We start from the raw sequence: 12,822 nt of genomic DNA on the forward strand, positions 1-12,822 counted from the left end.
AGCCTTACAGGATATTTTTTAATGACTTATTTAGGTGTAAATGTCTTTAAGTGCAAATGTTTTTCATCAGTGAAAACATTTATATGAACAAGTATGAAGATAATGAATATTCATTAGTAATATAAAGTATTCATAGTTGGAAGACAATATTGAAGAAAATTCTGAAAAACAAGCAATAACAGGAAATTGGCAAATGCAACATGAACAGTCTGAAAACTATTCTATATATATAAAATATAATTGACAAAACAAAAGACATCCTCAAAGAGACTCATGTATTTTTTATATTAATATTGTGCATGTGTGTATGAATTGGATAATTTGTAACAAGCCACAAATCAAAGGGCAGAGGTAAATGTAGTAGATCAATCACTTCCAAAGCTAATATGAAGTTCAAAAAATAAAAGTAGTAAAATCAACTATACACAAAATACATCAAGGGATACACAAAAGATACAGATTATGACATCTTATACCAGAAAAGCATAAGAGGAATAAGAATAAAAATAGAGTACTTCTAGAATGTGCTTGAAATTAAGTGACCATCAACATAATATAGACTGTTACATATATAGGAAGCTGCATATGAAACCTTATGGAAACCACAAACCTTATAAAAAATAAGGATAAAAGAATCCAAGCATAACTGTAAAGAAAATCATCAAATCACAAGGGAGGAGAGCAAGAGAAGAAGGGAACAGAGAGGAGCTATAAAAAAAAAAACCAGAAACAACAAAATGACAATAAGTACATAACTATTGGTAATCACTGTACATGGACTAAATGCATCAGTGAAAAGACATAGGGTGGCTAAAGATAAAAAGAAACAAGAGCCATATGTATGCTGCCTACAGCAGACTTATTTCAGACCTAAAGACAAATATGCCGAAAGTGAGGGAATGGAAAGAGATATTCCATGCAAGTAGAAGAGAGAAAAAAGCAGGAGTAGCAGTAATTATATCAGACAAAATAGATTTCATAACAAAGTAACAAGAGACAAGTATATTATATAATGATAAAGGGGTCAGTCCAATAAGGAGGTATAACAATTGTAAATATATACATACATACCCAAAATAGGAGCATCTAAATCTATAAAATAAATACTAACAGACCTAAAGAGAGAAATTGACAGTAAGGCAATAATAATAGGGGATGTTGACAACGTACTTACATCAGTAGTTAGATCATCCAGACAAAGCAATGAGGAAACAGTGGTATTGAATGATACATTAGACCAGATGGATGTAACACATATATACAGAACATTCCACCCAAAAGAAGCAGAATACACATTCTTCTCAGTTGCACATAGAATGGTCTCCAGAATAGATAATATATTAGGATACAAAATAAATCTCAATAAATTTAAGAAGATTCAAATTGTACCAAACATCTTTTCAGACCACAACATTGTGAAAATACAAATCAGTTGCAAGAATTAAACTGGAAAATACAGAAACACCTGAGGCTAAACAACTCCAATAATCAGTGGATCCAATAACCAATAATGGATACAATAATCAATAAAATCAATGAACAGAACAAAGAGGAAATCAAAAATACATGGAGACAGAGAAAACAAACACAATGGTTAAATTATATGGGATGCAGCAAAAGCTGTTCTAAGAAGTTCACAGCAACTTCCCTAACTTTAAAACTAAAGGAACTAGAAAAAGAAGAACAAACAAAACCTAAAGTTAATATAAGGAGAAACATCACAAAGATAAGAACAGTAATAAGTAAAATATAGACTAAGGAAACAATAGGAAGAACATCAATGAAACCAAGAGCTGGCTCTTCAAGAAGATAAATAAAATAGACAAGCCTCAGACAGATTTATAAAGAAAAAAATGGACACAAAATGAGACATTACAACTGACATCACAGAAATCAGAAGAACTGTAAGAGAATTCTAAGAACAATTTGCCAATAAATTGAACAACAGAGAAGAAATAGATAAATTCCCAGAAGCCCACAGTCTTCCAAGACTGACCAGGAAGAAACAGAAAACCCGACAGGCCAACTACAAGTAATAAAATTGAACTAAAAATAGAAAAACTCCCAACAACAAAAAGTCCATGGATGAATTCTGACACTTAAAGAGGAGCTAATACTGAGCCTTCTTATAGTTTTCCAAGAAATAGAAGATAGGGGAATGCTGCCAAACTCATTCTGCAAAGCCAGCATCACACTAAATCAAAACCAAGACACTACAAAACACAATCACAGACCAATTTCCTGGTGAACATAGATGCAAAATCCTCAAAAAATATTAGCAAACTAAATTCAAAACTACATCAGAAGGATCATCCATCATGACCAAGCGGAATTTATTTCATGCATCCAAGGATGGTACAGTGTTCACAAGTAAATCAGTGTGATGCACTGCATTAACAAAAAGAAGAATAACAACCAAATGATCATCTCAATAGGTGCTGAAAAGGCATTCGACAACATTCAACATCCATTCATGATAGAAACTCTCAAAAGAATGGGTATAGAAGTAAGTATCTCAACATAATAAAGGCCGTATATGACAGAACAACAGCCAACATCATAATTAACAGTAAAAAGCTGAAAGCTTTTCCTCTAAAATCAGAAACAAGGTAAGGATGCCCATTCTCACCACATTTACGCAACTAGTACTGGAGGTCCTAGCCACAGCAGTCAGACAAGATAGATAAAAGGCATCCGAACTGGTAATGAAGAAGTAAAACAGTCACTGCTTGAAGATGACATGATACTATTTATAGAAAACCCTAAAGACTACACCAAAAACCTGACAGAACCAGAAAAAAAATGGTGGCGTGAGAAGTGAGGCATAAACTTCCTCCCAAACACCACATATAACATGAAAATACAGCAAATACATCTAATTCTGAAAGAGCAACCAGAAAAAAGACTGCAACAAAAGGCCTACATCTGGGGAAAAGAGAAGACCTCATGGAGAAGGGAAAAGTAGCAAAGCCATGATCCAGTGGGATACAAGCCCTCCACCCACCCCAGCTCACTGGTGGGAGAAAGAGAAATGGAGCGGGGAAGGAGTAGAACCCATTACTGCTAAACACCCACCCCTGGAGATCTGCTCTGTAGATTAGTGGGGTTGGATAGCAAAGACAGGTGGAATAGTCAGAGAGAATGAGATTCCAGCTGCTTGTGGAGAACAGATACCCACAACTGGCCACTCCAGGAAAAAGAAAGGTAGGCAGCCTGAGAGACTTCTAACAGCAAGAGGGCTGCTAAAGGGGCAAGGATTACACAGAGATTGCTGCTCAAGAGAAAAGATAGGTGGACAAAATCATCCAGACACACTCAGCCCAGCAGGTTGGGAACTTTCAGGAGCTTTATGTCCTCCATCCTCCTTGTTGGAAACATAGTGTGGAGGCACCCCACTGCATTACAAAGCCTGCCACTCCAGTTCCCAGTGGCACTGGATGGCAAACCTGCTGCCCATACTGTTGTGCCAGGCCAGCCAAAGGGCAGCTACAAGGGCATAAAACAGAGGCTCTTCCCTGCATGCTCAGCCCACTGGCCCTGGCAGTGGAGGCAGGCACTGCAGCTGGAAAGCAGAAAAGAGCTCTTCCCTTCAGGCAGGCACCAGAGCCACTCAGTGACCCCTTGCTGTTGCTCCAGGTGCCGGGCAGCTCCAGAGAGTAGAGCTTCTGGGCAGTACAGGGCACCGCCTACACAAAGCTATTATTCATAGTATCAAGTAGGATTATGAAAAGGCAGAAGTTCAATCCAAAATCCCTCAGACACCAGAAAGAGGGTTAAGTGAAACTGAAATCACCAATCTTGATAAAGATTTCAAACTAAAAATCATAAACATGCTCACAGAGCTACAGAAAAATAGTCAAGATCTAAGGGATGAATTCAAGAGATATAGACACTCTGAAAAATACAGTATCTGAAATGACATATACAATGGAGGGATTTAAAAGCAGACTAGAAGAGGTAGAGGAAATGTAAATAGAGGAGAAATTAGAGAACAGGAATACAAAGAAGCTGACGCACAGAGAGAAAAAAGGATCTCTAGGAATAAAAGAATAATAAGAGAGCTGTGTGACTAATCCAATCGGAACAATATTTCCATTATTGGGGTACCAGAAGAAGAGAGATAAAGGGAGAGAAAGTCTCTTTGAGGAAATAATTGCTGAAAACTTCCCCAGTCTGGGGAAGGAAATAGTCTCTCAGGCCATGGAAGTGCACTGATCTTCCAAAAACAAGGGGTCCTAGGAAGACAACACCAAGGCATATAATAACTAAAATGGAAAAGAGCGCATATAAAGGAAAACCCATCTGGCTATCATCAGACTTCTCAACAGAAACCTTACAGGCCAGAAGGAAATGGCATGATATATTTAATGCAATATAACCAAAGGACCTCTAACCAAGAATACTCCACCTGGCAAGATTATCATTTAAATTTGAAGCAGGGATTTAAAAATTTCCAGATAAGCAAAAATTGAGGGAATTTACTGCCCACAAACAGTCTGTACAGTGTATTTGAAAGGGACTGCTCTAGATGGAAGTGCTTCTAGCCAGAGAAAATAAAACCACAGTAAAGGAAGTAAACCAATTAATTACTAAACAAATGCAAAACTAAATCAGCTACCCACAAAGTCAGTCATGATACACAGAGAGTATGGATTATGACACCTAACATAAAAAGTGGAGGAGGAAGAAAAAGAAGGGCGAGAAAGAAGAATCTTCAGACTGTTTTATAATAGTGTAATAAGTGAGTTAAGGTAGACTGCAAGAAAGAAAGAAGCTGCCCTTGAACCTTTGGTAACCATGAATCCAAAGCCTGCAATGGCAATAAGTACATATCTTTCAATAATCACCCTAAATGTAAATGGACTGAATGTACCAATCAAAAGACAGAGTTACAGAATGGATAAATAAGCAAGACCCATCTGTATACTACCTATAAGAGACTCACTTCAAACCCAAAGACACACACAGACTGAAAGTAAAGGGATGGCAAAAATATTTCATGTAAACAATAGAGAGAAAAAAGCAGGTGTTGCAGTACTTGTATCAGACAAAATAGACTTCAAAACAAAGAAAGTCACAAGAGACAAAGAAGGACATTACATAATGATAAAGGGGTCAGTCCAAGAAGAGGATGTAACCATTATAAATATCTATGCACCCAAACAGGAGCACCTACATATGTGAAACAAATACTAACAGAATTAAAGGGGGAAATAGAATGCAATGCATTCATTTAGGACACTTCAACACTTCACTCACTCCAAAGGACAGATCAACCAGACAGAAAATAAGTAAGGAGACAGAGGCACTGAACAACACATTAGAACAGATGGACCTAACAGACATCTACAGAACACCAACCAAAAGCAGCAGGATACACATTCTTCTCAAGTGCACCTGGAACATTTTCCATAATAGATCACATACAGGCCACAAAAAAGAGCCTCAGTAAATTCAGAAGGGTTGAAATTGTACCAACCACCTTTTCAGACCACAAAGATATGAAACTAAAAGCAAATTGTGCAAAGAAAACATAAAGCCCACAAACACATGCAGGCTTAACAACATGCTCCTAAATAATCAGTGGATCAATGACCAAATAAAAACAGAGATCAGGCAATATATGAGGATAAATGAAAACAACTCAGCAACTCCAAAATCTGTGAGATGAAGTGAAGCCCATGTTAAAAGGGAACTATATTGCAATACAGGCTTACATCAGGGAAGAAGAACAATCCCAAATGACCAGTCTAAACTCACAATTAATGAAACTAGAAATAGAACAAATGAGGCCCAAACTTGGTAGAAGGGGTAACATAATAAAGATCGGAGCAGAAATAAATAAAATTGAGAAGAATAAAATGATAGAATCAATAAAACAAGGAGCTGGTTCTTTAAGAAAATAAACAAAATAGATAAATGCCTAGGCAGACTTATCAAGGAAAAAAGAGAGTCTAAACACATAAACAGAATAAAAAATGAAGAAGGAATAATCCCAATAGATACCACAGAAATATAAAGAATTATTAGACAATACTGTGAAAAATTCTATGCTAACAAATTCAGTAACCTAGAAGAAATGGACAACTTCCTAGAAAAACTAAACCTTCCCAGACTGACCCAGGAAGAAACAGAAAATCTGAACAGACCAATTACCAGGGATGAAATTGAATTGGTAATCAAAAAACTACCTAAGAACAAAACTCCCGGACCAGATGGCTTCACCACTGAATTTTATCAAACATTTAGTGAAGACCTAATATGCATCCTCCTTAAAGTTTTCCAGAAAGTAGAAGAGGAGGGAATATTTCCAAACTCATTCTATGAGGGCAGCATCACTCTAATAGAAAAATTAGGCAAGGCCACCACAAAAAAAAGAACATTACAGATCAATAAACCTGATGAACATAGATGCAAAAATATTCAACAAAATATTAGCAAACCAAATTCAAAATACATCAAAAAGATAATCCCTCATGGGCAAGTGGGATTTATTCAAAGGATGCCAGGAGATGGTGCAGTATTCAAAAATCCATCAAAATCATAAATCACATCAATAAAAAGGACAAAAATTGCATGATCATCTCAATAGATGCTGAAAAGGTATTTGACAATATTCTGCATCCATTCATGATAGAAAGTCTCAGCAAAATGGGTATAGAGGGCAAGTACCTCAACATAATAAAGGCCACATATGACAAATTCACAGCCAACATCATACTTAACAGTGAAAAGCTGAATGCTTCTCCTCTAAGATCAGGAACAAGACAAGGATGCCCACTCTCACCACTTTTATTCAACATAGTACTGGAGATCCTAGCCACAGCAATCACACAACACAAAGAAATAAAAGTCATCAAGATTGTTAAGGAAGAAGTTATAAATGGTCACTGTTTGCAGATGACATGATATTGTACATAAAAAGACCCTAAAGAATACACCACAAAACTACTAGAACTAATAACTGAATTCAGCTAAGTTGCAGGATACGAAATCACTAGTGATACGAATATACTAGTGATGAGCTAGCAGAAAGAGAAATCAGGAAACAATTCCATTCACAGTTGCATCAAACAGGATAAAATACCTAGGAATAAACCTAACCAAGGAGGTGAAAGACCTGTTCCCTGAAAACGACAAGACACTCTTAAGAGGAATTGAAGGAGACACCAATAAATGTAAATGCATCCCATGCTCATGGGTAGGAAGAATTAATATTGTCAAAATGGCCATCCTGCCTGAAACAATCTACAGATTCAGTGCAATCCCTGTCAAAATACCAAAGCATTCTTCAATGAACCAGAGCAAATAGTTCCAAAATTCATATGGAACCACAGAAGACCCTGAATAGCCAACGTTATTCTGAGTAGGAAGAATAAAGCAGGAGGGATTACACTCCCCAACTTCAAGCTCTACTGCAAAGCCACAGTAATCAAGACAATTTGGTACTGGCACAAGAACAAACCCATAGATCAATGGAACAGACTAGAGAGCCCAGATATAAACCCAAACATATATGGCCAATTAATATACGATAAAGGAGCCATGGATATACAGTGGGGAAATGACAGCCTCTTCACCAATGGTGTTGGCAAAACTGGACAGCTACATGTAAGAGAATGAAACTGGATTACTGTCTAACTTCATAACACAAAAATTAACTTGAAATGGTTCAAAGACCTGAATGTAAGTCATGAAAAAACAAAACTTTTAGAAGAAAACATTGGCAAGAATCTCTTGAAAATGAACATGAGCAACTTTTTCCTGAGCACATCTCCTCGGGCAAAGGAAACAGAAGTAAAAATGAACAAATGGGACTACATCAAACCACAAAGCTTCTGTACAGCAAAGGACACCATCAGAAGAACAAAAATGCATCCTATACTATGGAGAATATATTCTTGAAGGACATATCCAATAAGGGATTAACATCCAAAATATATAAAGAATTCACACTTCTCAACACCCAAAAAAGCAAATAACCCAATTGAAAACTGGGCAAGGGATCCAAACAGACACTTCTCCAAAGTAGAAATTCAGATGGCAAACAGGCCCATGAAAAGATTCTCCAGATTGCTAATCATCAGGGAAATGCAAATGAAAACCACAATGAGATATCACCTCACACCAGTTAGCATGGCCAACATCCAAAAGAAAACCAACAAATGCTGCCAAGGATATGGAGGAGCAGAAACCTTCCTACACTGTTGGTGGGAACGTGAGTTAGTTCCCATTGTGGAAAGCAATATGGAGGTTCCTCACGAAACTAAAAATAAAAATATCATTTGACCCAGGAATTCCACTCCTAGGAATTTACCCTAAGAAAACAAGATTCCAGATTCAAAGAGACATGTGCACCCCTATGTTTATAGCAGCACTATTTACAATAGCCAAAATATAGAAACAACCTAAGTGTCCATCAGTAGATAAATGGATAAAGAAGATGTGGTACATATACACAATGGAATATTATTCATCCAGAAGAAAAATCCTACCATTTGCAACAACAAGGATAGAGCTAGAGAGTATTATGCTCAGTGAAATAAGCCAGGTGGAAAAGGACAAGTTCCAAATGAATTCACTCATTTTTGGCATGTAACAACAAAGCAAACTGAAGGTACAAAACAGCAGCAGATCACAGACTCCAAGAGACTAGTGGTTATCAAGGGGAAGGAGTTTTGGAGGGTGCATGGGAAGTAAAGGAGAAGGGGATTAAGGTTCATTATGATTAGCACACATAATATAGGGTGGTCATGCCAAAGACAGTATAGCACAGAGAAGACAAGTAGTGACTCTAGCATCTTACTACGCTGATGGACAGTGACTCCAGTGGGGTGGAGGGAAATTGATATTATGAGTGAATATAATAACCACAATGTTGCTCATGTGAAACCCTCAGAAGATTGTATATCAATGATAACTTAATAAAAGAAATAATTCCCCATTTGAACACTTGGGATCAAAACAACATACCCTAAAACAGAAACAATAAACAAAGCAGAAAAGAAAAAGAACTATTATAACCAATAACTGGATTCCACAAAGTTGCAGGACAGATAATCAATATATGGAAATCTTGCCTTTCCATATACTAATAGTTAAGTAACAGAAAGAAAAATCAAGTAAACAACTCCATGTACAATTGCATCAGAAAGATAAAATACCAGGGAATATACCTAACCAACAAAATGCCAGATCTGTACTTTTAACACTATAAGACACTGCTGAATGAAATTGAAGAAGACAAATAAATGGAACACTCATAGGAAGAATTAATATTGTCAAAATGGGCATCCTGCCCAAAGCAATTTACAGATTCAATATAATCACCATCTAAATAACAATGGCATTTTTAAATAAACCATAGCAAAGAATTCTAAAATTTATGGAGAACCACAAATGGTCCCAAACAGCCAAAGTAAACATGTGAAAGAAGACAAAGCTGAGTGTATCATGCTCCCTGCTCACAAGCTATACTGAAAAGCTGTGGTGATTAAAACAGTATGGAACTGGTGCAAGAACAGACCCATAGATCAATGGAACAGAATAGAGAGCTCAGAAATCAACCTATGGATATGGTCAATTAACATATGATAAAGGAGGCAAGAATATAAAATGGGGAAAAGACAAGTCCCTTCAGTAACTGGTGTTTGGAAAAGTGGACAGCTGCATGCAAGTGAATGAAACTAGATCACTAACACCATACACAAAAGTAAACTCAAAATGGATTAAAAACTCAAATGTAACACATGAAACCATAAAAGAAACCATAGGTATAAATTTCTTCAACATAAGCTTGAGTAATTTCTTTTCAGATACATCTCCCTGGGCAAGGAGAACAAATGTAAAAATGAACAAGTGGGACTACATGAAACCAAAAATCTTCTCCACAACAAAGGAAGCTATCCACAAAGTGAAAAGGCAACCTGCAGTATGGGAGAGTATATTCAAAAGTGATATATTCTATAAGGGACTAATATCCAACATACATAAAGAACTCATATACCTCAGCAATAAAAAAAAACAAATAATCCAATTAAATGGGCAAAGGACTTAAATAGACACTTTTCCAAAGAAGACATAACAGATGGCCAAGAGGCACATGAAAAGATGCTCCACATCACTAATCATCAGGGAAATGCAAATCAAAACCACAATGAGATATCACCTCACACCAATAAGGATCGCCACCATCCAAAAGACAAACAGCAAATGTTGGCGAGGATGTGGAGAAAAGGGAGCCCTCCTACACTGTTGGTGGGAGGATAAATTGGTGCAGCCACTGGAAAGCAGTTTGGAAGTTCCTCAAAAACCTAAAAATAGAAATACCATATGACCTAGCAGTTACACTTATGGGAATTTACCAGAAAAGAAGAAAATTACTTACTTAAAAAGATGCATGCATACCTATGTTTACAATGGCCGAGTTATATAAGCAACCAAAGTGTCCATCAGTAGATGAATGGATAAAGAAGAGGTGGTACATATACACAGTGGAATATTATTCAGCCATTAAAAAAAAAGAAATCCTGCCATTTGCAACATGAATGGACTTAGAGGGAATTGTGCTCAGTGAAATAAACCAGGCAGAGAAAGACTAATACCATATGATTTCACTTGTATGTGGAACCTAAAAAACAAAACAGACAGAACAGAAACAGACCCACAGATACTGAAAAGAGACTGGTAGTTACCATGGGGGAGGGTTTGGGTGGGTGGGTGAATAGGTGAAGGAGATAAAGAGGTATAAAATCTCAGTTATCATATAAATTAGTTATGGGGATGAAAGTACAGCATAGAGAATATAGTCAGTAATTCTGTAATATCTTTTTGTGGTGACAGTGTACTAATTGGGGATAGGCATTTAATAATGTAGTTAACTGTTGAATTACTGTACTTGAAACCAATATAATATTGTGTATCAACTGTACCTCAAAAAAAGAACCCCAGCAGGGAGTAACTGAGGAGAGAGATGGGACCTGGAGGCTGGCGCTGGCCAGCAGCCTTCCCACCCCTCCAGGCGCCCCTGTGCACCAGGTTAAAGCCCGACCTTGGTCGCTGCAGTGGCTTTGGGTGAGTGTTTGAAAAAAGCAAGTAAAATTCAATTTAAAACAACATTCTTAAAACCTAAGGAAGATATGCAATACAACTTTTTATTTGGAATAAGAATATAAAGGCTCTATTGAGGAATTTTTATATGTTAAATATCATAATAGCAGCACCCATAACTTTTTCAGTAACAATTCTGTGAGATCATCTTAAAGTTTCAAGGTACAAGATTAAAACTTCAAAGCCAATTAAAAACCAAAGATAGTGCAGAAAACATATTCCACTAAGTGCTGGCAGCCTGAGCGCTCTTTGTCTGTGCAAGGTGGTTTGTAAGGGCCTCGGCACCTGTCTGTCCCGGGCCTCTGGCACAGGCAGCGCAGCACACTTTGTTTCAGACACGCCTGTGCCCATCATAAAAAGACCTGCGTTTTGTGTTGCAGGAATGGCCGGTGCGATTCACTTTCTCTCTGACATCTTGGCACCAGAGACCTCGCGGTTTCCAGCGTTTGAGCTCAGCTCTTCACAGAGGGATGAGAAAGTGCAGGGAGACTAGAGGCCTGTTTGGGCCCAGAGCTACCAGATTGCTGAACACTGGGCATAGAACCAACTGCAAATCCTGAGAAAAAGGAGAAGAAACACCCTCACAGGCCCCCTTGTGTCGCAAAGACCCTCAAGTTAAGAGCATGAGTGACAGAAACCATCCCATCAGTGTTTTGTAACAAGCGTTCCCCTTGTCGGTGTTGGACATGAAATATGCACCCCAATTCTCTGTAGCATTTGCATGTTTCTTGGTGTGTGTTTGTAAGTTGTTCTAAACAGAAAGCCCTTCTCTTCCCCAGAGCCAGGAGCTGTCTTTACATGGGAGCAGGCGGCAACCCCTCCTCAGTAGATGATTCCTGAAGAGGGGTGTCTGCTGTGTTGACAAACAGGAAGTCAGGTGGTGTCTCTCTTCTGTATGGGGAAGATTCTCTAACGTGATAGCCTAGTGATAATACTTTTTTCAGCATTTCTTTGGGGAACCTTTCAGATGAGCAGGAGGAAGAAACCACTCCAAAACCTGAAAAGAAACAGAACAGATGGGAGGGGAATGGTTGGGGGTGTAAGCCTTTCCGCACAGTAGTTGAACTCTTCCTCTTTGTATTTCAAGCTCACCTTAGTGTCTTTAAGAGCTGAATGGAGGGCACTGTAGCCCTCCTAGAACCCCCCCCCCCCCGTTCTCAGCAGAGGTCAGGCGCTCTGTGTGAAGTTCCAGAGGCTCCTTGCAGTCCAAGGCCACAGCTGCCCTTGGGGGTGGGCTTCATGGCATCAGCGACAGCAGTCCAGGGAAGCCTTTTCATGGTGACATTGTACGTCAGGTAGCAGTGACTGAGAATTGGCAATTTTGGATTCTGTGTGTATTATTAGAACAGACTGTACCTCAATTTTGTCAACATTGTAACTTACTGTTCTAAGTTCAATGATACAATTCCAGATGGGTGATAAATAGGAAAATTTTCAGCTCTTCCCCTGTCCCTGCAATTAAACTTATTTCAAAATATGGTGAGTTATCAGAGTATACATCTGGGATTAATTCAGTCCTTAATTTCTTGTCCACTGTTTGGGTGACAAAACCCCACATTTGATGAAATGTATAAAGTGTAAGCTAGTCTACATATATATATGGGACATGTAATGCCCTAACCAAAAAAATTATGGCATCATCTAACATTTTTATTTTAAAAACGGGCATTAATTTGGATTAGCATACCCTAAATAATTCTACCACAGGTAACA

The 12,822-nt window shown here is 37.9% G+C and overlaps 1 protein-coding gene across 3 annotated transcripts in view; it reads left to right on the plus strand.

Annotated features, from left to right (window-relative positions):
- LOC118967753 (LanC like glutathione S-transferase 2) overlaps positions 1 to 12,822 on the plus strand; it is a 177,603-nt gene that overhangs the window by 89,527 nt on the left and 75,254 nt on the right. For 2 of the 3 annotated variants that reach the window (XM_073239178.1, XM_073239177.1), the window contains one exon: positions 11,490 to 12,586. The exons of the other annotated variant lie outside the window; for it this stretch is intronic. In XM_073239178.1, the coding sequence (XP_073095279.1) occupies positions 11,490 to 11,669 (180 nt within the window). In that variant the 3' untranslated portion in view covers positions 11,670 to 12,586. Of the gene's footprint in view, positions 1 to 11,489; positions 12,587 to 12,822 lie in introns of those variants that run through there. 3 annotated transcript variants of the gene reach the window in all.

The sequence above is a fragment of the Manis javanica genome, chromosome 6 (assembly GCF_040802235.1).
Source record: "Manis javanica isolate MJ-LG chromosome 6, MJ_LKY, whole genome shotgun sequence".
NCBI lineage: Eukaryota > Metazoa > Chordata > Mammalia > Pholidota > Manidae > Manis > Manis javanica.